This window comes from Callospermophilus lateralis, chromosome 4 (genome assembly GCF_048772815.1).
Source record: "Callospermophilus lateralis isolate mCalLat2 chromosome 4, mCalLat2.hap1, whole genome shotgun sequence".
Taxonomy (NCBI): Eukaryota; Metazoa; Chordata; class Mammalia; order Rodentia; family Sciuridae; genus Callospermophilus; species Callospermophilus lateralis.
In genome coordinates, this window is record NC_135308.1 from 162,016,290 (window position 1) to 162,039,092 (window position 22,803).

General features: G+C 57.9%; 1 protein-coding gene across 1 annotated transcript in view; it reads left to right on the forward strand.

Moving 5' to 3' along the window:
• The first annotated feature begins 7,776 nt into the window (after positions 1–7,776).
• Mpped1 (metallophosphoesterase domain containing 1) overlaps positions 7,777–22,803 on the forward strand; it is a 56,403-nt gene continuing 41,376 nt past the window's right edge. Inside the window, exons 1-2 of the mRNA XM_076853364.2 lie at positions 7,777–8,000; positions 15,186–15,367. Of these exons, the coding sequence (XP_076709479.1) occupies positions 7,777–8,000; positions 15,186–15,367 (406 nt within the window). The remainder of the gene's footprint in view (positions 8,001–15,185; positions 15,368–22,803) is intronic.

Sequence of the window (22,803 nt, forward strand, 5' to 3'; positions counted from 1 at the left end):
TCCGTGTTTTCTGCACATTCTGCAGCCTGCAAGACTGCAGAACGGATTGCACTGGCTACCTGAGAAATGCAGGCCCTTCCCCACACCCTGCCTTTCCCTCTTCACAAGGAAGCGCAGACGCCTCCCCTCTCCCGCAGCTTCGGCTGCCTGGGCTCTGTGCACAGTGCAGTGCAGTGGGGGAATGAGTTTGTTATTCAGGCACATCAGTTAATTGATCACACTTTGGAGGTTGAATCCTCAATTGCAAATTCCCATATGACCACAAAAAATACACTTGAACTGATCGTAAAAATGGCCAAACCCCAACTGCAGATCGAAGTGTGGAATGACCATAGAGCCAACTTGATTGTGCTCCGGTGAAATCTGCTGAATAGATTTCCACGAGAACTGCAGATCCACGTTGACTTTCTTGGCACATTTTATTTGAATACTGAGAGCCAGACCCTCTTACCTCTCCCCCTCCCTAGCCACCCAAGTCCTGAGCCCCCACTGCCACTGAGCAGGAGCGGGTGGATCTGTGGGGAGGGGACGCAGGATGCCGACTTTTCCACATTCACTTGGTTCCCTTTTGTGTACGGCATGCCTGTGTGTGTGTGTGAACGGGATCTGAGCTGCTTCCCCTTGCAACTCCACAGATACGTGAATCTCCAAGAGCTTTATTTTGAAAACTAGGACATAGCACTTTGCAGAAGAAAAAATCAGTCCACTCACTATTATTTATGTGATTGCTGATCTGCTAGATGGATATAGAAAGCACCAAGAATTATAATAATTTATGGAGTGGAGCCCGGGTTTACAAGCAGATTTCTCTGCCCGAGCTTTGCGGGTTTCTTTTGCATCTCGGGCCTCGTTCTGTGCACTGGGATCGGGGAATATTCAGAATTTGAAGATGAGCCCAGTGAACCAACTGCATTCATATCTAAAATTAAGGGGATAAGTGAGCAGCTATTTGTGGCAGACAGGACATGATCCAGTAAGTAGCACTCTTCATCATTCTGAAATAAAAGTACATAATTGGGAAATGGAGTAGCTGCGACTGCTGGGGGTGGGGGGCGAGGAATTAGAAAGTGTAATTTAAAATCATGTAGTCATAATTCAAAATGGGCCCAGCTAAAAGGTTTTTAAGTGGTAAATGCTTTAAAGTCACTTGTGGTTGATCCTTTTTCAAGGAATATGGTCTAATTTTCAGTGTATTCGTGGAGTCCTTCATCTACTCAGCTCATTGGCTCATTCAGCTGAGCCACGAATCCCAGATTCTGGTCAGTATTTTCTTTTTCGTGGAAACCCCTGGTGGAGCAGAGGGAGGAGAAATGGAGGGCCGGATCCTACTAGGGCTTCGCGGGCCCGGGTCTGATTTTTCCCCATTGAGCTATTTGCCTCTTTCCTTTCCTTTGGGTTCATCTGTTTATTTTTGCCCCTTATGACATTTCCAACCATCAACTGATCAGTTGCATATATCCAGGCACAAGCAAAACAAGGGAAGGAAATAAGAATTAAAAGTGGTTTTCAAACTGTGGGGAAGGTGGCAGGTGGAAGAATTCTTCCCCAACCCCACACTGTGGCACTTATCCATTAAATGTTATCTCCTGCATGTGCCCGGGGTGGGGGCTGTGATTTGTTTTTTTTTGTTTTTTTGTTTTTAATGTCATTTTGCCACATTGCAACAAATGCCTTGGTAGGTAGGCAGAGCCTTCCCTGGGCTGGCTTTTCCTGAGGACAATCAACAGTGCTTGGGGCAGGGGTGCAGGCCTGCTTGGGGCAGGGGTGCAGCCCGGGGCCGCTGGCCGCCTGCTCAGGGCTGAACTCCTGGAGAAGGGCCTGCGCAGTGCTGGCTCTTTGGAACGCTGCAGCCGGGAGAAGGCTCTGGAGGTTCTGTGCTGCGTCAGACTGTCGTCCCCATCATGCGGACGTCCATTCTCTGGAGTTCTGGCCTGAGGACAACAGGCTTCGCCCTCACTCACAGTTATTGTTAGAGACGGCCAGTGAGAGATGGGAGGCTTTGTGGTGGTGGCTTGAATGGCCTCACTTTGACTCTGGTGAGAGTGACCTTCACTTTCCAAATGGGAACACTTCTGAGAGCCAGAGCAGGTGCTGATAACAAGGGCACCGGCACCACTGCTCTTGACCCTCGCTGACTTTGAGGGGTGTGTGTTGGGTAGAGGTGGCTGCCTCAGGCCACTCGGCAGAGCAGGTCTGTCCTGTGTGCAGGACAAGACAGGTGCTTGGTGCAGGGTGGGCCTCACCGTGAGGATGAACTAGGTGGCTCTTCTGCAAAAATCCACTGCCGAGTTGGTCCACGTGTCAGGACTCTTCTCAGCTCTCTCCTTTCGGGGCCTTTGGCATATACAGCCTTGGAGCTGGGTGGGGTCTTCCCTGGGCCCACAGACTTCTTTACACCGTGCTTCTTAACAAGGGAGTCCCAGCGGTCCCTTGATCTGCTCGGCTGCTCCTGCAGGGCCCTGAGCCTCCCAAGGGCTGGTCTCAGGTCTGGGTCACTTGGCTCCCAGAAAAGGAGCAGTGAATGTTCAGGGGCTCTCCAGTGTTCCCCAGCGCCCAGAGGATGAGCAGAGGCAGGTCCTGCTGGGTGTGTCCAGTCACTGCACCCTGGGAAGGAGAATAACTGGTGGCTTCCCGGTAGGAAAGAGGGGCTCAGGAAACCTGGGGTTCTGGCAGGGGAGCTGGGGGCTGCCTGACCATCTGGAAACCTCTGCTGGATTCTCACAGGTCTCCTGCAGGGCTCCTGAGTTTCATCAGAACTTTCTGAGCAGAATAGAAAGTACCTACTGTGTGATGGCCTCTCAGCTGAATGATTTTGTATCCCATGTCCCTTAATCTCCTGACAGGTGGGGAGGGATGTTTTAACATCTGAAAATTTGCAGATGAAAAATCCAGATAGGGAGGTTCAAGCTGCTTTTCAAATCTGGGCTGTGGGACTCACTCACTCACTCATTCATTCACTCACTCATTCATTCACTCACTCATTCATTCACTCACTCATTCACTCATTCATTCATTCACTCATTCATTCATTCATTCACTCATTCACTCATTCACTCATTCATTCATTCACTCACTCATTCACTCATTCACTCATTCATTCATTCACTCATTCACTCATTCATTCATTCACTCATTCACTCATTCATTCATTCACTCATTCATTCACTCGTTCACTCATTCACTCACTCACTCACGCACTCACTCATTCCTATATCCCTTTGTTCTTTGGCTGCTCATTCAGCTCAGACACAGAAGCAGGCCCTGTGCTGGGAGGTTTGTAAAGGAACCCCTAGGGGTTTGGGCGGAGCTCTGATCCCACCTGGGGAGGTCAGAGAAGATGTCTCAAGGCCCTGGGCTGCCTTGGGTCTGAGTGGGCATGAGCCTGGAAACCAGAGGGCAGCTGTAGGGGCAGGAGTGTCAGGAGGAGTCCTCCAGGCAGGAGGAACAGCACCTGTGGAGGCTCCAACAGGACTCCAGGTGTGTCAGGGAGCCCCGTGTGGTCCAGCTGGGGCTGACGTGGGCTCCTGGGCTGGCCTGAGGGCTGGGCTTTCTGCAGGCAGCAGGTGCTCTAAGGACTGGGGTGTGCCTGAGGAGTGGCGCGCTCTGAATGAGTTTCAGGACCCTCCTGGAGGCTGGTGTGGGTGGCTGTGGCAATGGAGAGGCCGGAGCAGCAGAGCCCAGAGAAGGTTGGGGAGTGTGGTCAGAGGGGAGGGCAAGGCCAGACCTCCTCCCTAGATGTCCTTCCGGACGGTCGGCGCCTGATGCTTGCTTGTGCCTTGTGTCTTGGCTAACACCCAGGTTCTTGTTTGAGTGCCTGGCCCCATGGGACTCCTGGCACCTCAGGACTAGCAAATGGAAGCCTCTGAGAGGAGAGCTGCTTGCAAAATATAAGACTTTTGAAAAGCAAGCCCTGAAAATGAATGGGATTTTCAACAGGTGCCTGGACAGGAGAGCCCGGGAGCCTCCAGATCGGGGTTCCTGGGCCTTTATGGAGGCTGGGGTGCAAGGCTAGCCCAGGAGGAAGTCTTTAAACTGCTCTCGCCCCCTGTTGTGGCTCCCTCCCGGCTCTGGTTGTTGCTGTCCCTCTCACCATTTGTGTATGAGGGGATGTCACTTCCTTTGGCAGGTCACACCCTGGTCACTTGGCACCCCATCCTCCTGCAGTCTGCCATGTGCACACTGTCACCTGCAGGCTCTCCTTCTGGGTATTTATGGACCTATGTCCCCCATCATCTTCCTCCAGCAGGACCTAGTTTTGTCACACCCTTTGGGCAGGGAGAGCGGTGACAGCCTGCAGCACTCTGGCGGTGATCCCGAGAACGGAAGTGCCTAGTTCCTGCCAGGCCGGTCCTCCCGCCTCGCCCTCCCCCACCGCGCTCGCTCGGGAGGCGCCAGTCGCGCACCGGGGCGTGTGACTTGCTCAAGGTCACTCCGCGGGGCTGGACGGGAGGGCGGGAGCCCCGCGGTGTCCCTCAGCGTCCCCGCGCTCGCCTGCGGTCTTTCGCGGACCAGGTGTAAACGCTTCCCAGCTAAAAGCCGTTTGTTTGGAAACGCTGCTGTCCCCCGCGGACGGCTGCGGCGGAGGAAGCGCGGCTCCCCGCACGCGCGCTCGCGGCTGGCGGCTGCTGCGGCTCCATAAATATTAAATGGGCATTAAAAGAAGGCTCTGCGCTCCCCGTCCCCCTGATTTCTCCAGGCAGGGCCACTGCGAACCCTCTTTATGTGAAACGCAGCGTTTCACTGCGGAGCCAGCGCCCCGGCACGGCACGCGCGCCTGCCTGCGGGCTGAGGCCTCTGGTGCGGAGCCCCTGCCACCGCCGCTGTCCCCTGGGTCCCCCGTCTTGCCTTTCACGAGGGATATGTCCAGCCTGGCCGGCCCCCTTGCTGGGGTAGGTGAGGCGCAGGGGCCCAGGGCTCCTCGGGATTTAGACAACTGGCTGCACCCCTACCCTCTGCCAGGACTTTGGTGGCACTAGGGACAGGCTGAGCAGACGAGCTCCGTCCCTCCGCACACCTGTCCATTCATCCTCCTTTTCCTTCATCCCTCCATCCATCCTCCATCCACTCTCCATCTGGACATTCACTCGTTCAGCATGTGAGATGGGCTCTAGGGTGACCCTATGTGAGAATAATGGCTGACCTTTATTGAACACTTGCTACACGCCAGGCCCTGTGACAGGCTGTTTACACACATGCCACCTCATTCAGTCTTCTTGACTCCGTTAGGGAATGTTGTCCTCTTCATTTTGTAGTTGAGGAAGCAACTTCTGGAGGGTTAAGCCAGTTGCTCAGGGTCACAGAGCTGGTGACCTACAGGGGTGAGTGAAGGGGACCCAGCCCTACCCTCAGGGGACATCCTGGTTCTGCGCAGGCCCTGGAATGAGGGCCCTGGTCAAGGCCATGTCTTGCTGTGAGAAAAGGGCACATTGGTTCTAGCTGGCTGAGAGGAGGGCAGGATGGCCCAGGTGAGCCAGGCAGCCTGCACTGGGTCCCGGCTCTGCCACCTACTTGCTGGGCAAGGCAGGGCCAGAGGCTCCCTTTCCTGCCATGTGCCTTCTCACTTGTAAAGTAGGGGCTAGGACGGTACCTGCCTCATAGGTGGAGAGCCTCACAGAGGGTGGCTTGGAACAAGAGCCCGGCACTCTTTGCCAAGACCACGGGGTGCACTAGTGCGCGGGGTTCTGGCCTGGGTGGCTGAGTGTGGGTGGACTAGGCCCCGCAGGGCCGTGTGGTCAAGGGTCCTCATCAGAGAGGCGTGCCAAGCACATCAGGCGTGCATTTGAGGAAGACTCAAGCTCCTGGCCCCGACAGATGCTTTCTGCAGCTGAGCCAGCCCCAGGGCTCACGCTCCACAGCCCTGTGCTGGGTGTCCCAGCACCCGGGCAGCCCTGGCACGTAGCAGGCCCCGAGCCCAGGCAGCCAACTGAACTGAGGAGTGATTACAATCGTCCAGCCAGTTTTAGCCAGGTATTGGTGCCTGCCAGGCATTGTGCTCAGGAGTCTGGCTGAATTCCTCTTTAACTGGCACACCCACCTTGGATGGTGGCATTACTATTATCAAATCCATTTTCTACAACAGGAAGCTGAGGCTCAGCGAGGTCATCAAGTTGGCCCAAGGCACACAGCCAGCCAGCACAATGCTGGGGCTCAAGTCCCCATCACACCCAGGTGGGACTGGCTCAGAGTAGGAGGTTCCTCATTTCTGGCATCTTTGGCCTCTCCCCCAGCTTCTTGGTGCCTGGCAGCATTTCCAGACGGACAGGCACAGGCTGCCTCTGTGAGCACCATGGTCAGGAGACCTGGCTCCCCCGCCTTCAATGCACACGTCCACTTAGGGACAATTAGTGACGACGAGAAGGAGTAAATTCATCGGGGAAACACATTTATTTTTTCTCCTGGACTTCCTGAGTGGGAAGGGGGTGGTGTGAGTTGGGGTGGGTTTTGGGGGGCTGGGTTGGAGAGGGGGAGGACAACATCATTTCATTTTTACCTTGTATGAGGATGGCCGAGATTTTTAAAAAAAAATTAATAACCCATTTTTCCTTTGCGCATAATTAAAATGTTCTCCAGTCTCTAATTTTTGTTGTTTTCCTTATCTAATTTGTTTTCCGAGTGTGTCGATTCTTCTACCAAGCGCAAAGCAAGGGGGATTTTTCCTTCTTCAACGTGATTGGGATCCGACTGTCCAGGACTAGTTTAAATTACATTATTTTCTCCTTGGTTAAATACAGTGTAAATGGAATTGTCAGAGGGTCTTAATGACCAAAACCTGAAAAACAACAATGACAAAAAATCTTCAAAGCATCTCCTACATACGCAGTTAAAAATATCTATAATTATGAAAAGAAACGAGGGAAATCGGTGGTGTGAGTGCCCAGGATCGGCCAGACCGTTGGGTGTGTCGGGGTAGGAGGGGTCTCACCGGGCTCCCCGAAGTCCACCTGGAATCTGCCAGAGGGGCCTTTTAGCCCAGTAAATATAAATGCAAACTGTGTTTTCCAAGGAGAGGAAAAAAAATCTAGAAATCATAGCATTGCAAACCGCTGTTTCAGAGAAATCCAGGATTGACGGAACCTCAGGATTCCCGTGATCGGATGGGCAGAGGGTGGTGGGGCCTTGGGCTGGGGGAAGGAAGGGTTATTTTCAAGTGATCCCTCACCCTGCGACAGCCCTGTGCTGCGGAGGTGAGTGGCACTTGTCCCTGGGAAAATCCCTTCCCAGCCTGCCGAGCTGCTAAAGGCTCTAGAGGCAGAACTGACGGGGAGGAAGGAATTTCTCCACCTGTCGGGGCTTGCCAGGTGGGGCCCGGTGGGTGGGTTTGGGGGTTTGAGGGGAGGGGTGTGGCCGCAGGGGAATCCTTCCTGTCCCCTCATTGTGGAAAGTAAAACTTCCCTTCCCTGTTTACAAAATACCAGCCATTGTCCGGGCCCTGCGGTGGCTGGCGGGGTCTGGAGGTTCGGACTTGCCAGCCCTGGCTTGTTTGTTTTCTTTCCCTCCCTTCCCTTTTCTTTTTACCAAAGTATATTCATCAAACTGCTGAGTTGGAAAGATTTGTAATGAGTTTTTGAGGCGTACGACTGTGTTTTTTCCCTCTCCCCCCGCCCTCTCCCTCTTTCTAAATCTTCATCTGACATTAAATAAAGCAAATCCCAAACAGATTAACTGTCGCACGGTTCTGCTCCGTCTCCTCAGTCTGTCTGCAGGTCTGGCGGGGGGCCGGGCGGCGGCGGCGGCGGCGGTGGCAGCGGGAGATGCCCCGGTGGCCCGCGGAGGTCCATGTGGCGCTCTAGGTGGGATGCCGGTGTCCTGAAGGCCGAGGCCCTGGCCCTCCTGCCCTGCGGCCTGGGCATGGCGTTCTCCCAGTCCCACGTGATGGCCGCGCGGCGGCACCAGCACAGCCGGCTCATGGTCGAGGTGGACGAGTACAGCTCCAACCCCACGCAGGCCTTCACCTTCTACAACATCAACCAGGGCCGCTTCCAGCCGCCCCACGTGCAGATGTAAGTGGGCGGCAGGGGGGCGGGCACCGGGGCGGGGGACTTGGGGGGCCCGAGGGAAGTCGCAGATGGGTGGCTTGGGGGCTGGGGCTGGCTCTGAGTCCTGCTCTGTTTGACCTGGACCACGTTCTGCAAATATTTAAAAACTGGGCAGTTGGTCATAGAATCCCAGGCTTCGGGCCTCGCTGGGCAACACTGAAAGGCCTGGCAGCTGGGCCACAGGTCCTGGGGCAGCGTCTGGGCGTGGGGTTCCCGCCATCCATCCGGTTGTGCTGCTGTGGGAAAGCAGAGCTGCCTTACCCAAAGGGCTGGCGGGTTCTGCCAGTCTGACTTTCCCAGCCAGACCCTGTCCCCAGCGCCAAACACTGCCCTTGGGCTCTGTCCCTCCCTGGCTCCTCTCAGAGGACCTGGAAGAGGTGGATGAACTCCTACCCCTGCTCTGGACCCCTCCCGGGGTTTCTTTACCCCTGTTACCCCTCCCATCGGCCCTGGGCTGCAGGCCTACCTGATGAGGAACCAGGGGCCCAGGTGAGGTGACCCGCCCAGCCCCACCCGGGCAATGCTGGCCTTGCACCAGGGCTGCCTGACCGCAGGCCCCCACCCCTGCCCCTCTGCAGGGCTAAGCATGGTGTCTGCAGAGGGACCACCCCAGCAGACAGCGCCGTCCCTCTCTGCTCAGCACCTTGGGTTCCTGTCTTTGGGCTGGTCTGGGCCCAGCTGAGCCCTCGTGGAGGAGAGCACAGAGGGCGAGGGCCATGGGTCCCCATGGAAGCCCTCCTGACCACCTCTGCATCCGATGACCCCTGGGGACACAGGCCCCAAGCCTCCACTGTGGGGGTGGCACCGTTTCTGGACAGAGTGTTCATGTGGGGTCCCAGCTGCTGTCCCTCAGGGAGACTGGAAAAGCCATCACGAGAACCTGGCTCCTTCTCACGTGGTTTCCTTCCCCCAGGCCCTGGCCTCTGTTGAAGGTGGGCACAGGCAGGCTGTTATTAGGGAGGCGGCGGGTGCAGGGCCTGGGGGCCTCCGACACCAGGAGCACCATCTCTCCCGTGGCGCTGGCTCTGGGTGGTGCTCATTCCGTGGGGGCCCAGGGCCTGTGGTTGGAGGCTGCCTGCTGTATTTTTTGGTGGATTTGGGCAACTGTCTCTGACTGTCTTTTGGGGCCAGGTTGGTGGATTTGGACAGTATGGAGGCTGGGGTCTGAGGCTCCCTGCTCCTAGAGGCCTGGCCCGGCTGCTGCGAGGTGTCTGCCCCAGGGTAGGTGAGGCTAGTTCCCCAGCTGGGAGGTTGGAGGTGACTGTGCCTGAGGTCCCTGGAAGCCCTGCCCGTGTGACATGGGAGAACACAGCCTTTGGACAGAGCAGGCCACGTTGGTGTGTGTCTGTGCCCATGTCACCCCTCTGAGGATCCCTGGGCCAGGGATGACACCACGCAGAGCTCTCATTGACTGCACCTCTGTCTTGGCCTGGTGGACACCCAGGGTCTGGGGAGACCCTGGTCTGGGAATGATGCCAGGGAAACAGGAGGACAGGAGAGGAGAGCCAAGGAGGCCAGTCCAGGAAGGAGCCCCAGGAACTAGGCTGAGGCCCGGGGAGAGAGGGAGTAGTGGATTGGGAAGGGGCGTGAGGAGGACCGGGCCAGGCAGGGGAGCAGCTGGGCAAAGGGGTGTCTTGAGGGTTCTGCGGGTCAGACTGGGTCCTGAGGATGGTCATGGAGTAAGTGACCCAGTGAGACACCACTGATGTCCCTCTCTTAACCAGTGTGCAGCGGAGGGTCCCTCATTCATCTGAGGGTGGGATCCTGCCTCGTGCTGCCTCATTGTCCCCAGCTGTGAAGTGCTGCTGACAGCAGGCCTGGGGATGAGGGGGGTAGCCTCATAGGGCAGCTGGGTGGGCAGCAAATGCCCCGAGAGGTTAGGACACCACAATGCTGGAGACGAATGCCTGCCCCCACGGAGCTTGCTCAGATGGAGGGAAGACAGCGGAAATGTCATAAAACATGTCATTGCTACCATGTGGCACTGGTAGCAATGAATGCTTGGTGGCTTTCTTGTGGTCCAGCTGGCTTCCTAGCTGGCCAGGTCTCTCCCCTCCTCACCCCAAGCAGTGACAGTCCCTGGCTTCCATTGGCAGTGGTGCTCAGTGGCCCTGGGGGTCTGGGCAGGGTCCTGGGAATGCCCTGAGCTCTGGCTTTGAAACGCAGCATGGCACAGAGCTGGATGAGCCGGGGTGGCACAGGGACTCGGGGTCGCTGCCTCCAGGCCCTTCACTGAGGCCCTTGGCCTGGGGGAGGCGCGCAGGCTGGCGGGATGGCTGAGGAGTTTCCACGGTGAGGGGGCCACTCCATCTCTGGTAGGGGCAGGAGGGATGCCCCCCACTTTCTGACTTGTGATTTGTTGTCCCCCTGGGCTTTGTCTCCAGGGTGAGGGAGCGAGGGGGCCTTATTTAATAAATCCATGATTTATATTTAATGACAACAGTGACGGTCCAAACGTGGCCTCGGATTGAACCTGTGATTTATGCAGTGGCCCCAGAGACCCTGCTTGTAACGAGGCTGCCTTCGCCTGAACCTGAATCCATGCACCTGGGCCCCTGGGTTGTGGTCCTGAGGCTGAAGACTCCACACCCAGAGGGCTGTAAACCTGTGGGGTCCTGGGAGGCCCTTCCAGGCCCCAGACTTCCCGCTCGGGTGGCAGGGAGAAGACAAGGGTGAGGGTCAGGGACGGGCCACAGGGAGGTGTCCGTCTGGTGCTGTGGGGAGGCGTGGTGGAGATGTGGACCCCCGAGCCCCTCGGGTAGCGCTGGGTCCTGACGTGCATAGGGAGAGGGGCTGAGAGCCAGGCTGGCAGGCGCCTGGCCCTGCCAGCTATGCCAGGTGGGCACGCTGGCACCCTCCCTACAGTGGAGGAAACTGAGGCTGGGAGGTGGCGTCGGGCCTGCTGCTCAGCCCCGGCTCCTGTCTGCTGGCTGAGAGGCTCCAGAGGCCGAGGGCTCAGCCTCCGGCCTGGGTAGGGCTGCGGGTAAGGGGGGCGGGAGGCCTCGAGCTGGCACACCTCGCTCTCTGGCCTCGTCCTGCCTACCTCCTCCACTGGGCAGCAGAGGCACCGGCTGCCTCTGTCTCCAGAACATTCCACTCCTCCCACCTCAGCTCTTGGCACCTGCTCTTCCCCCTGCGTCTACAGCTTTGCCCTGCTGGTCTCCAGAGCTCACTCAGTGCCACTCCCTCGGGAAGCCTCCCCTGACCCCACCAGGGACAGGCCACAGCGCCCCCCCAGCTGGAGGTGCTCGGAGTCCCCCTGGCAGGAGCGTCAGTCTGCTTACACCTTGACTGGTGGGACGGCTTCCTAGGCGCCCTGCCCGCGTGGGCTGCATCCCTGGAGGTCTAGCGGCATTTTGACTTAAGTGGACCTGGCCATTCTAGGGCAGAGGGACCAACTAACGCAGAGACTGGAGGGGGGACAGAAGCTCAGGTCTGGGCACAGAAGGGCATGTCTCTGGGGCAGTGCTTTGGGGAAGAGCTCTGGTGGGCATCAGCCAGTCCTCTGCCCTCCCTGGGCCTCGGTTTCCCTGTCTGCAGAGTTCCCACACAGCGTGGCTGATGTCCTGTCAGGGGCTGGAGGTGTTGGACCCTCAGACCTCCAGAGTGCTCGTTCCCCCAGGATGGGGTAATGGGGGGTGACCGCTCTGCTTGGTGTCTGTGTGGGCATCCGATGCCGGAATGGCACCGCCTGGAGCCGATGGCTTACGGGGAAGAGCGAGAGCCAACAGCAGGGCAGAGGTCACTGCAGGGGCTTTGGCATTAGGCTCTGAGCTGCGAGGGTCAGTTAGGCCCGCACAGCGTCCCCATGGTGAATGCCTCTTCCCCCCAGCTCTGTCTACCCTGCAGAGCCAGACCAGAGCCGGGGAGGGCCAGGCGCAGTCGGGGGTCACTGGGCTTGGGTTTCTGGGTTGTGCTCCCCACTCTGTGCTGTTCCCATTACCCTGTTCCCGAGGGAGAGCTGGTGGTGGGCGTCTGAGCACCTCAGCAGGCAGAAGCCTCAGCTCTAGGAAAGAAGAACATGTGCTTCTACACCGTATGTTTGGTCCCTGTAGAATGTCACTAGGAAATAACCATTTTGCTTGCAAGAAGGTGTGGCAGTTAGATGCCCAAATTCCTGTTGGAAGACCTCGGTTCAAATTCTGTGCTTTATCTTATTAGGTGGGACCTTGAGCATGGAACTTATTTTTCCTGGCCTCATTTGCTTAATCCATGGGGCTGTTGTGACTCAAGTGTTAGCTGGGGTTTTGTCACTGCAAGTGTCAGAAACACAGCTGATATTGTAAGGGTGAAATAATTCGTTTACTAGCTCATGTCATTAGCTAGGAAGTTTGGGTTTAGCTTCAGGCATGGCTGGATCCAGGATTCCAATGATGCCATCTCAGAGACTCTTTCTCCATATCTCTTCTGCCTTTTCCCTCATTACTAAACACAGTTACAGTTTATGGGAGCCCCTGCTAGTGGCCTCTGTGGGTGTACTCTCTACAGGTGCATCCATCACACCCAGCAGGTGTCTGGCATGTGGGAGTTCCTTTGTAAGCATTTGTTCATGGATTGATTGAAAGAAACGAAGCAGGTTCTGGAGGTAGTCCAGCCTGGTGTGGGTTTGGGATAAACCCAGCTCCATGGCGGAGGTTGTGGGTAAATCAGGTTTTCTGAGCCGGGTTTCTTTACCTGTACAGCGGGGACAGCACAGTATGCTGCTTAGATGGTCCCGGGGAGGGAGGGGAGAGCCTGTGCAGGTAACAGGCTCAGCGCATAACGAGCTCTTTTTTTTTCCTTTTCCAGAATGAGCTCTTGATGCGTGGGAACCATTGATATCAGTGCCGTTATTATTTTAAGGTTTAGCGTTTGCTACAATCCAAACAGCCGAAGGACTGAGCGGGAAATGAGAGCCTTTATTTTCTTCTCTGGGGATTGCTGGGTTTGCATCTTCACTGTGCAGGAGCCTCGGGGTGTAGGGAAGTAAGGCAGAGTTAATTAAAGAGCTCTGGCTCCAACAGCAGGCCCAGCCCGCGAGAGCCCCTGGCTGCCTGGTGGCGGTGGGCGCTGAGGCCCGCTGAGGGCTCCTCCACTAGGAGAGGTGCAGGAGGAGCGCAGCCCCGGGCTGCTGGGCGGGCACCCTGCTCCCTGTCTCTGCCCTTCTGATCCCTTTTCCTCTTTGGCTTGGTGTTTGTCGCTTGGGAGCCTCTTCAAAACCAGAGAGAGTGAGAGAATATGCATGATCTAATTGGCTCTAGAGTTCAGGTGCCCAGCGTGCAGCCCAGTTGTGATTGGCTGCCCTTGGTCAGCTGTGTCGGGATGGGCGGGGCGTGTAGGTGGGGGGCGGGGCGTGTAGGTGGGGGCGGGGCCTGGGGTGGGGCCGCAGCCAGCTCTCTGCCTGTTCCAGGGATGGTGGCGATGGTGGTGGTGGTGGTGGTGGTGGGGGGGTGGTAGGGGTCCCAGGGGAATCACTGGGAGGGAGCTTTCAGCTTTTAGACCATCTAAGGCGCTGCCTTCTACTGGAAGTTTCCAGAAGCCCCAAACCAGGTTAGGGCTTTTTCTGGCCCACCGCTTCTGCTGCTCTGTCAGAGCTGGTGGCTGTAGGGTCACTGTGTAGCCAAGTCTGTATCTGCTCTCCACTAGTGGGCCCCTGGTGGGCGGTGACCAAGCCTGGGTCCTCCCCGTGGCCCTCCTTGAGCTCAGGGCTGGCGCACAGTAGGTGTTGAAGAAAGGCAGAATGAATGAGTGAATGTCAGCAGGGGGAGAGCCCGCCTCTTCCTGGCTGGTCATCAGCGGCTCACAGGGGGTTTGCTTCTTGGCTCACTAGCCTGGGCCAGTCCCGTCCTGCTGGGATTCTGCCTTGGCTTGACAACCCTAGAAAGGGGTCACGGGTGCTCCCTCCCACGGTGACATGGTGACATTGTGGCGGGAGAGGCTGGCATGGCGCCTTCACCTGCGGCAGATCCACATGCTAGGGCTCCCTGCACATTAGCATGCCGCTCCCACGTCTCTCGTAAGGTGTTAATTAAATTTCTTCGAATATATTGTCTGAAAAAAAGGATAATTAGAAAGATGTCTTTAAAAGTATTTATGTAACTGATATGGTACCGCTTTTGGTTTGCCGCATAATTAGATTTAAACACAACTCCTGGAGCGGCATTCTCATTTGGAGAGATCTGCTCGTTGAAATGTCATTGCGTTGTTTTTAAGTGTTTGGAGCCTGGCACAGCCATCCAGCTGGGGAGGCAGGAGTGGGGAAGAGCCCTGGACTGGGAGTGGGCAGCCAGCTCCTCAGCCCTGTCCACGCTTGTGCCCTGGGAAGCTCAGGGTCCTGCTCACCTCCTGGATCTGAGTCCTCAGGTATGAATCTAGAGAGCCGCCACGGGCTCCCCAGGAAATGGACTTACTTTTGTGCCGTGCTTTAATTTTCTGCGTATTTTGCCAGGGGAGGTGGCTCCATTTTACAGAGGCACAAACCCAGGCAGTGTGTTTTGCTCAAGGTCACGTGTAAGCCACCAGCAGCAAGGAGGGATTGGAAGCCTGATCTGATTCTTGGCGCCGTGAGACAATGCCTCTGGAAGGCTCTTGGTCTGAAAGCGATCAGACTAGCTCATGGTTTTGAAAAATTGCAACCTGTCTCCTTGGATCCCTCCTTCCCCACACGGCTCTCCTTGGTCATTTTGACTGGACCGTGGACTTCAGTCCAGGTATCCTCAGTTGAGGGGCAGTAGCATCCTCCAGGGGTGAAAACTGGCTTTTGGAGGGTGAAAAAGTCTGACCCTTTGTCCTTCATCTGTCCAGGTGCAGACCGACATACACTACTTAGCGATGCAGCTTTTCTGTGGGTTAAATCATGTGGTGGGCCTCATGGACACAAGGCTGGGAAATGCTGCTTTAGTTCCGCCACACGTGAGCATGATGACCAGGTGCTCACTCATCCTCCCTCAGCCCTCTCCATGGCCTTCTGGGATTCCCGGGCACAGGGGCAAACTGAGACTCAGGGGACAAAAATATCTTGTCCCCAGGGAGCAAGAGTCCAGATCTGGACCCCTCGGAAGGCTGGGGCTCCACCTCTGTCTGTGGGGATGTGAGTGTGGCTCTGGCCACAGCACCCTCAGGCTCACGGCTCTGTGGGCCCATGACCCACGGTGTCTCTTCTGCCCACAGGGTGGACCCGGTGCCTCATGATGCCCCCAAGCCACCTGGCTACACGCGCTTTGTCTGCGTCTCTGACACCCACTCGAGGACCGACCCCATCCAGATGCCCTACGGTGACGTGCTGATCCACGCGGGGGACTTCACGGAGCTGGGGCTCCCGAGCGAGGTGAAGAAATTCAACGAGTGGCTGGGTAGGTCCCGCCTGCTGGGCGGCCAGGTGTGCTCCCCTCCAGAAGCTGCCCCTCTGGCACCCGATCCTCCCTGCTCTGCTGCACCCTCCACCCGCCAGAAAGCCGTTCCTGACCTCGGACAGGCTGTGTCTTTCTCTCGGGTCCCGCCTAGGACCTCCGAGGCCAGCACCTGTCTTGGCCATCTTTCCATCTGTCTGGGAGGTTTTTATGGGGCCTGGGAGACCTCCTCTCGGAGGGACTTTGCTCGTGTCTGTTTGGCCTCCCTGTGTCCAGCCTCCAATGCCGAGCGGGCGAATGATATGTGCCTCGCTCAGCCTCCCAGTGAGGGTCCCCGCAGTCTCCGCCGACCCAGGAGGGACCCAGGGGGCCAGACGTGGGCTCCCCTGCGGGCAGCTGTTGGCATACAGTGTGCGAGGGTGGGCGGTGATCTCGAAGCGTCCCCAGAATCCTGTCTTTGTCTTTGTGCTTTTCTTCCAAAACAAGAAGGAATGAAATCTGGAGCCCCTTGGGAGAATTCACTTGCCTGGGAATCCAGAGAAACCTCCCAGTGGGGCTCTGTCCCCACCCTGGGGGACAGATGGATGGTTCCCAGGCGGCCTGGCGCACAGGCCTGTGGTGGTGGAGATGTGGGTGCAGGGCTGACCCACCTCCGTATGCAGCTCCTGTGGCCACCAGACGGTCCCTTGGGCCTCGTGGGGCCTCGCTCTGCGGCTGGCTGGGAGCTGTGTGTGCGGCAGAGGTCGCAGCCAGGTGGGTGGCGTGGCGAGTGGGAGGCCCGGCTTTGCTGGGGGAGAATATTTACAAGCAAGGCCGTCTCCTCCACTTGGCAGCTCGGTGCTTTAAATATTGATTTTTCAAACAGGAAATTCTAATCCAGGGCCTGTTTGGGCTGAAACATGTGCAGGCTGGGGTGGGAGAGGCCCCTGCAGGGCTCCTGCCAGCAGGACTCCTCAGGCCCCTCACCCGGCCACATGGCCTCCAGCTCTGGGCTGCCACCCAGCAGGGGACCCTCAGGTGAGGCTCCACTTGGCTGGGTCCAAGGTCCGTTTCCCAGGCAGACAACCAGACTCGCCCTGGGCCAGGCGCACCGAGGCAGGCTCGTCCTCCTCTGCCTGTTGAACTTGGCAGCAGTTCCAGGTGGTCACGGTGTGCGTCCCCGTGGGGCAGGAGGATGGAGGTCCTCAAGGTCTGCCTGGCACACATGCCCTCCTCAGTGTGGAGCCCACGGAGGAGCCACAGGGTTCATGTGCTGCGGGTGGGGACTGAGGGCTGTGGGACAGTCACATGAGGACTGATGAGGTCCTGGGGCAGGGGACCACTTCTGAGCAGGGCCTTGGCAGGGCATGGGACCTTGCTCAGGGAAGGAGGAGAGCCAGATGAGGGGACGGGGTGGAACGAGGGGACAGCTCAGGTCAGGGTGAGCCTGGGTACTTGCCTGGAGGACGTGGTGGTGATGAGGGGCTTGACTGAGAGGGTCCAGGGAGGGGCGGCCACCTGGGAGCCCAGTGCCCTGAGACAGCCGCTTGACAGAGGTAGGAGACGCGCCTGGGCGTGTGGGTGGCCTCCTTGGCATCTGCATCTGAATTTGGTGGAGTGTTTGTGCGCCCGGGTCATTAGGGTGGGCTCACAGGGGGGCCTTGCTCTCGTTCCCTTCCCCAGCCCCCAGCTTTGCTGCTGGAAGTGGTTGCAGGGGTCGGAGCTGTCACTCAAGGGGGCTGGGCTTCTGGCTGGTGAGGAGCTTCCCCTGTCCTTGATCAAGCAGCAAGGGACTTACAGTGACTGAGGACAGAAGTCCCTTGGCAGCTGGCTTTGGGGACTTCGTGCTGCACACAGTGAGACCTGCCTTCCTGGGCCGGCAGTCAGGGCTGGCCATGGACCGGGCACTGGTTAGGTACATCTGGCCAGGCATGTTTGTGTACAGAGCCAGTGTTTGTTCGCATTTAATATGTGCCAGGCACTTTCTGTGCCCTTAGTGTGTGTCACTACGTCCTCAGTCCTCCTGACAGCAGAATGAGGCAGGAGCGAGTGTTGAGTATTGTCTTCATTTTACAGAGTAGAAAACCAAAGCCCAGAGAAGTGAGGGCATTTGCCCAAGGTCACACAGCCAGCAGGCGGCAGAGCTGGGATTCAAACCCAGCGACTGACCCTGGAGTCAAGCGCTCTGTGGCATCTCGTCGAGCTGCTCTGGTCTGCTTCCTGCCTGGGTGACTGTGGCAGCCACATGTCACCTGTGGTCCTCAGTGGCCTCTTTTTAAATGGGAGTAGCGAGGCTCCCCTTGCCCTGCCTCTCTCCCAGAGCCGTCTGGAGGCTGTGTCGGGGGGAGGAGGCAGTCAGGTTTTGTAAACTGTGAAGTGCTGTGTGAAAGCTGACGTTGCTCCCTGGCATTTGCCAGGTCAGTGAGGACTCTTGAAGTGACAGGTGCCTGCTGAGGACCAGCCAGGGACTGTGGTGGGGAAGGCTGAGCTGAGCTAGCTGGTCATCGAAGGCCTCCTGGGCAGATCTGGGGGAGGACCGCCGGGCAGCAGGCCCTGGATGGCAAAGGGAGCCTTAGCAGAGTTGGGCAGGAGGTGGGCGCCCATGTGCACAGGCCTTGCGGGCAGGGCCAGAGTGGGGCTTGATTCTGGGTGTGGCGGGGGCTTGGGGAAGGTTTACGGAGGGGACGACTTGAAGACATTTTCCAAAGGCCATCCTGGATGTGCAGTGAGGACAAAGGCTCTGGAATGTTCCAGAATTGATGTCTGGGTGGCGGGACTCGGGAATTCTCTTCTTGGTGCCTCCTCTCCCCTGATTTCCTACAGGGAGTGTGTCGTCCCTGTGGTATCACGGAGGCCTGGCGGGTTGTTCCTGAGCTGACCCTCCTGGTGTCTGTGTGCCAGGAGTGGTGCTGACCCTGGGTGGGTCCAGCCACTCCCCCAGGAGCCCTTGCCCAGCTGCCCGGCCCAGCCCTCCTCCCATGAGAACATTGAAGCCCACAGGCTGCTTCCTCCCCGTCCATTGCTCTCTTGGAGATTTTATTTATTTATTTATTAATATTTTTAAAGTTGTAGATGGAACTTTATTTATTTATTTTTATGTGGTGCTGAGGATTGAGCCCAGTGCCTCACCTGTGCTAGGCCAGTGCTCTGCCACTGAGCCCCAGCCCCAGCCCCTTTAAAAGCAGTTAAGGTCATATTCCAGGACCACCTCCAGACAGACAAAGTCACTAGGGACAGTGGTGAGACCAGTACCTGGGGCCGCACGCCTAGACCCCGGCTCTGACTTCCTGGGTGCTTTGCTCCCACTGGTGTCCTTCCGCCTGGGTCCTTGCAGGGGGCTGGGCTGGGGTGACAGCACCCCTCTGAGCAGACCCTCTTTCTCTTTGGCCATTAATATTCCAAATATAGTCATGAGGCTGAAACACCACCTTGATTTGTGACTGTCCCCATAAGCAGCTAAAAAATGTCCAAGGACAGGTTCTGCAGCCAGCGTGGAGGGAGAACCAGGGGGGCTGAAAATGGCGCAGGATGTGCTGGAAGGTCCCTGCTCCTCCTCCACGGGTGACGCGGTGCTCAACAGAGTGGGAGCTTGGGGAGCTCGCAGCAGCTGGTTGGGTCAGTGCCGTGTGCCTGTGCAGAGCTGGACGCCTGGTGGTTAGGGGCTCAGGCCTGAGGTCCAGCCGCTGCCTTCACCCTGCTTCCGCCTCCTTTGCTGGACAGAGGCCTGGCCGTGGCTCCCTGCTGGACTTTCAGCCTGTGGAGGGCGGGGCCGAGGCCTCTCCCCAGGCCAGTGCTGGTCCCCAGAGACTCTGAACAGAGGAGAGTGTGTCAGCAAGTGTCACACCAATGCCCAGGACGTGCAGCCCTGGCTCTGGGCCGTGCCCAGTGTCCCAGCAGGGCAGGGCGTGACTGCATGCCCCTTGGTGAACAGCAGCGGACGGGGTCTCCGGGGCAGGGCTGGGAGGCAGACCCCGTGCATCAGCGGGAGTGTGGGCTGAGCTGAGGTCTCAAGGACAAGGCGGGGTGCTGAGGCCAGCCGGTGGTCTGCACCTGAGCAAGGGGGCCCGGCTCCGGGTGGATGTGTGGACTCTCCCTGGAGGCCAGGGGTGCTGAGTGTGCGGGGAGAGGCTGAGCGCCCCGTGGCACCCGCTGCCAGCGCTGCCCACTGTTGGGGGAGCACCGGTCCGAGACCCCGACACCACCCACTCCTTCTCCAGGCAGGAAGAGCAGCCCCGGTTCTGCTGCTGTCTGAATGACAGCCATGCCCACCGGAACTGTCCCTTCACATGCTGGGATCTGCAAGATGCCAGGAAGCTCTCTGTCTGTGATGGGCGGGTGCCAGGCTGGCCTCCCGAACCCCGGCCAGGAGCCTGCCGCCCACACAGCCCTCTTTCCTAGTCCCCAGCCTTGCATGGCCCAGGAGGGACGACCCAGAGTCCCTTTTGCCTGTGCTCAGTGGCACCTGGTGGACACAGCCATCTGTGGCTCTCCTTCCCTGGCTCCAGGCCACCCTTCTTCATTTCCCCTATTCTGCTTCTGCCCACTGGAGGGAGCCTCTCCCTGGGCCTGTCCTCGGACCTGCCGACCCTCCCCAGTGACAGGCACTGGATCCCTCTCAGACCTGGGAACAGCTCCCCTTCTCTCTGGAGCCAGTGGATTGATTATTCAGGCTTCCCAGGAGACACCTCCTCTTGGGTGTCTGCCAGGATTTCAGGCTCATTCTGTTCCAACTGACTTCTGACCTCCACCCGCCCCTACTGCTTCAGGGAAAGGTGCAGCTCTCCAGGGTGGCTTTTGGGACCCTCTAGTCAGAGCCCCCTTTCCTGGCCCCGAGGCTGGTGTGCACTGCATCTGTTGTTAGTTTGACTGGCTGTTGTTTGTGCTCACTATGCCACCTGCCAAGCAGCCCCGGGCACCTATGAGTCAGCCTGCTGGGCTCCCCTTTCTCGTGGGGTCCTGTGACCCTGCGAGGACAGGGACCACACCTGGGTCAGCACAGGTCCCCAGAGCCCAGCCCAGCCTGGTGCCAAGGGGTGTTGGCCCGCCTTGCTGACTAGAGCAGGGCCAGGTCTGCGGGCACACGTGGGACCAGTTAATTAAGGCACTAGCCTTAGCGGATTCAGGCAGGGAGGAAGACGGGGCCCTTAATGGAGTATTTAGAAGTTATAATTAACTTTTTTCCTGGCGCCCTAGCATAAAACGATATATAAGACAATATAAAAGGGGTCCAAGGATTTCGTTAAACAGAGCTAGGTCTTTGCAAGTAAACCCTTAATTAAAATCGTGGGGGAGGAGGGGAGAGACAGGAAAGAAACCCATTTCCAGGCGGCTTCTGGGTTCTCCCCCTTGCTGCCGGGTGGAGGGCCTGGGGTGCCCGGTGATTGGGATGGGCTGCGCTTGTTGCCTCTTGGCAGCTGGACACCCCCGGGGGCGGCAGGTGGGGCTCACCCTCCCCTCCCAGGAGCAGGGGGCAGTTCACAGGCACAGAATCCGTGCTGTTTGGGAAACAGCAAGAGGCTGGCCACGCCTGAGTACTGTCCCCACCCCAGGCATGACTGTCCTGTCCCTCCCTCCTGAGTGGAGTCCAGCCTCCGCGTGGACTGGAGGGGCCCAGAGTCCCTGGCGCTCTGCGCCCAGAGCTGGTGCGGGCGGCTCTGTTTCTCTTTTCACCCCCCCTGCTCCCCACTTCCAGGACCCCGGAGGGCAGCCGTGGCTTCTGGTCACCACAGGTTCCCTGGGATCTCCAGGCGGTCGCCCCTGCTGGCACTGCCGCATCCAACCCTGTGAGGACCTGTGATTGCCTGGGGCACACCCTTGGGGGGACCCCGGGGCCAGCAGGGGCCCCTGGGGTGGGCGGCAGAGCCCTGCACTCTCCTGCCCTGGGCAGGGTGGGGTGGGAGCAGGACGGGAGGTTTCCCGGGAGTGGCCACAGTGCCGGGGCGTCGGCAGCTGCAGGCTGGGTGCAGGTGCCGTCCGCAGCCTTCCTGGCTACCCAGGCTGTGGACCGACCTGGGTCCGGCCATCCTTCCGGGTGAGAAATAGGCAAGTGACCGGAAAAGGAAAGAGAAGCTTCCTTTGTCCTTCCCCCAGGGCCCGGGGCGTCCCCTAGCTGGGCTGCTGGACAACAGCCTGCACTCCTGGTCCTTCTGGGTCACATGAGACCCCCATGGAGACCCTACGTCCGCTCAGCCCTCCTGGCTGCCTGGGGCCCCCTGGCCTGGGTCAGTGGAGTGGCCACCTCTCGCTGGGCTTTGGGGATGGGGAGTGGTCTGCACTCAGCTCAGTCAACTTGGAGGTCTTGGGGGCCTGCTGGGTCCACCCGGGTAAGGGGAGAGGTTCAGTGACGATGGCACAGAAGTGTCCCTGCCTACCAGGGGCAGAGACAGGTGGTCAGCAGTCACCAAGCCAGTCGATCTAGGTGATTGACGAGGGAGTCACATCAGCCACCAGGATGAGGGGCTAGTCCCCCTCCGAGGAGGCCCTGGGCTGAGAGGGACCCGCTGTGACCTGGTGTGCAGAGGAGGCTGAGCCAGGGAGTCTAGGGAGAGGGCCCGGCTGTGACCGGCAGGATGGGGTGGGGTGGGGTGGGCTTGGATGGGGGAGGGGCTGTCTGACTCAGGACTTTGAATCTGAGTGCAGCAGGCAGGGGAGGCCACCAGGCACGCACCCTGCACGATGGGAGGCAGGCACGGCTGTTGGTGAGAGACCAGGGTGCCCAGCTGATCTGGGGGTGGCCAAGGGACAGGGAACACTGGGATTGGCCATGATCTGGTGGTGAGAGCCACAAGAGTCACCTGGCCTGTGACCTGGTACCCACAGGGCCCAGCAGTCTGGCACTGGCCATGCATCCAGTGTTTGTTAAGGGAATGAGAAAGACACATTTTCTCATGTGGTTACTTCAATTAAAAAAGAAAAATCCAACCAACTTTTTTTTTTTTTTGAGAGCTAACATAATTCTCACTGAATGTATGCAGCAGCCTTAAAATGGATTCTGGCTCATTTACTCATCTTTTGGATACAGTGGCTTGATTCCGACGTTTTCAGACATTCGGCGCTGTTCTTGCAAAGACTCAAGATTGAATATTTAAATTTTCTTGTCTCACATGGGGACCTGGTGTCCCTTCTGGCACCTTCCGCTGAGAAGCTGGCTGGTGTGGACAGAGTGTGGTCCCGTGTTATCTTCGGGGCCAACATGCCTGATACCGGAGGGGCCACCTCGAGGGTGAGTTCGAAGGTCAGCTAAAAAAATGGATGAATAGCTCAGCAGAGGGTCAGGTTCGCCAAAAATGATTTTCTATAGTTTTCATAAAAAAACCCAAAAACATTCCTCACAAAGCCAAACTGTATATTAGGGGCTAAAAGGGAGAAAAATTAACTTCTAATAAAGATAAAAAAAAAAAATCTGGAATCCTAAGTTGTAGTCAAGTGATTTTGGCCGGCCATAATTACAGTATTTTCAT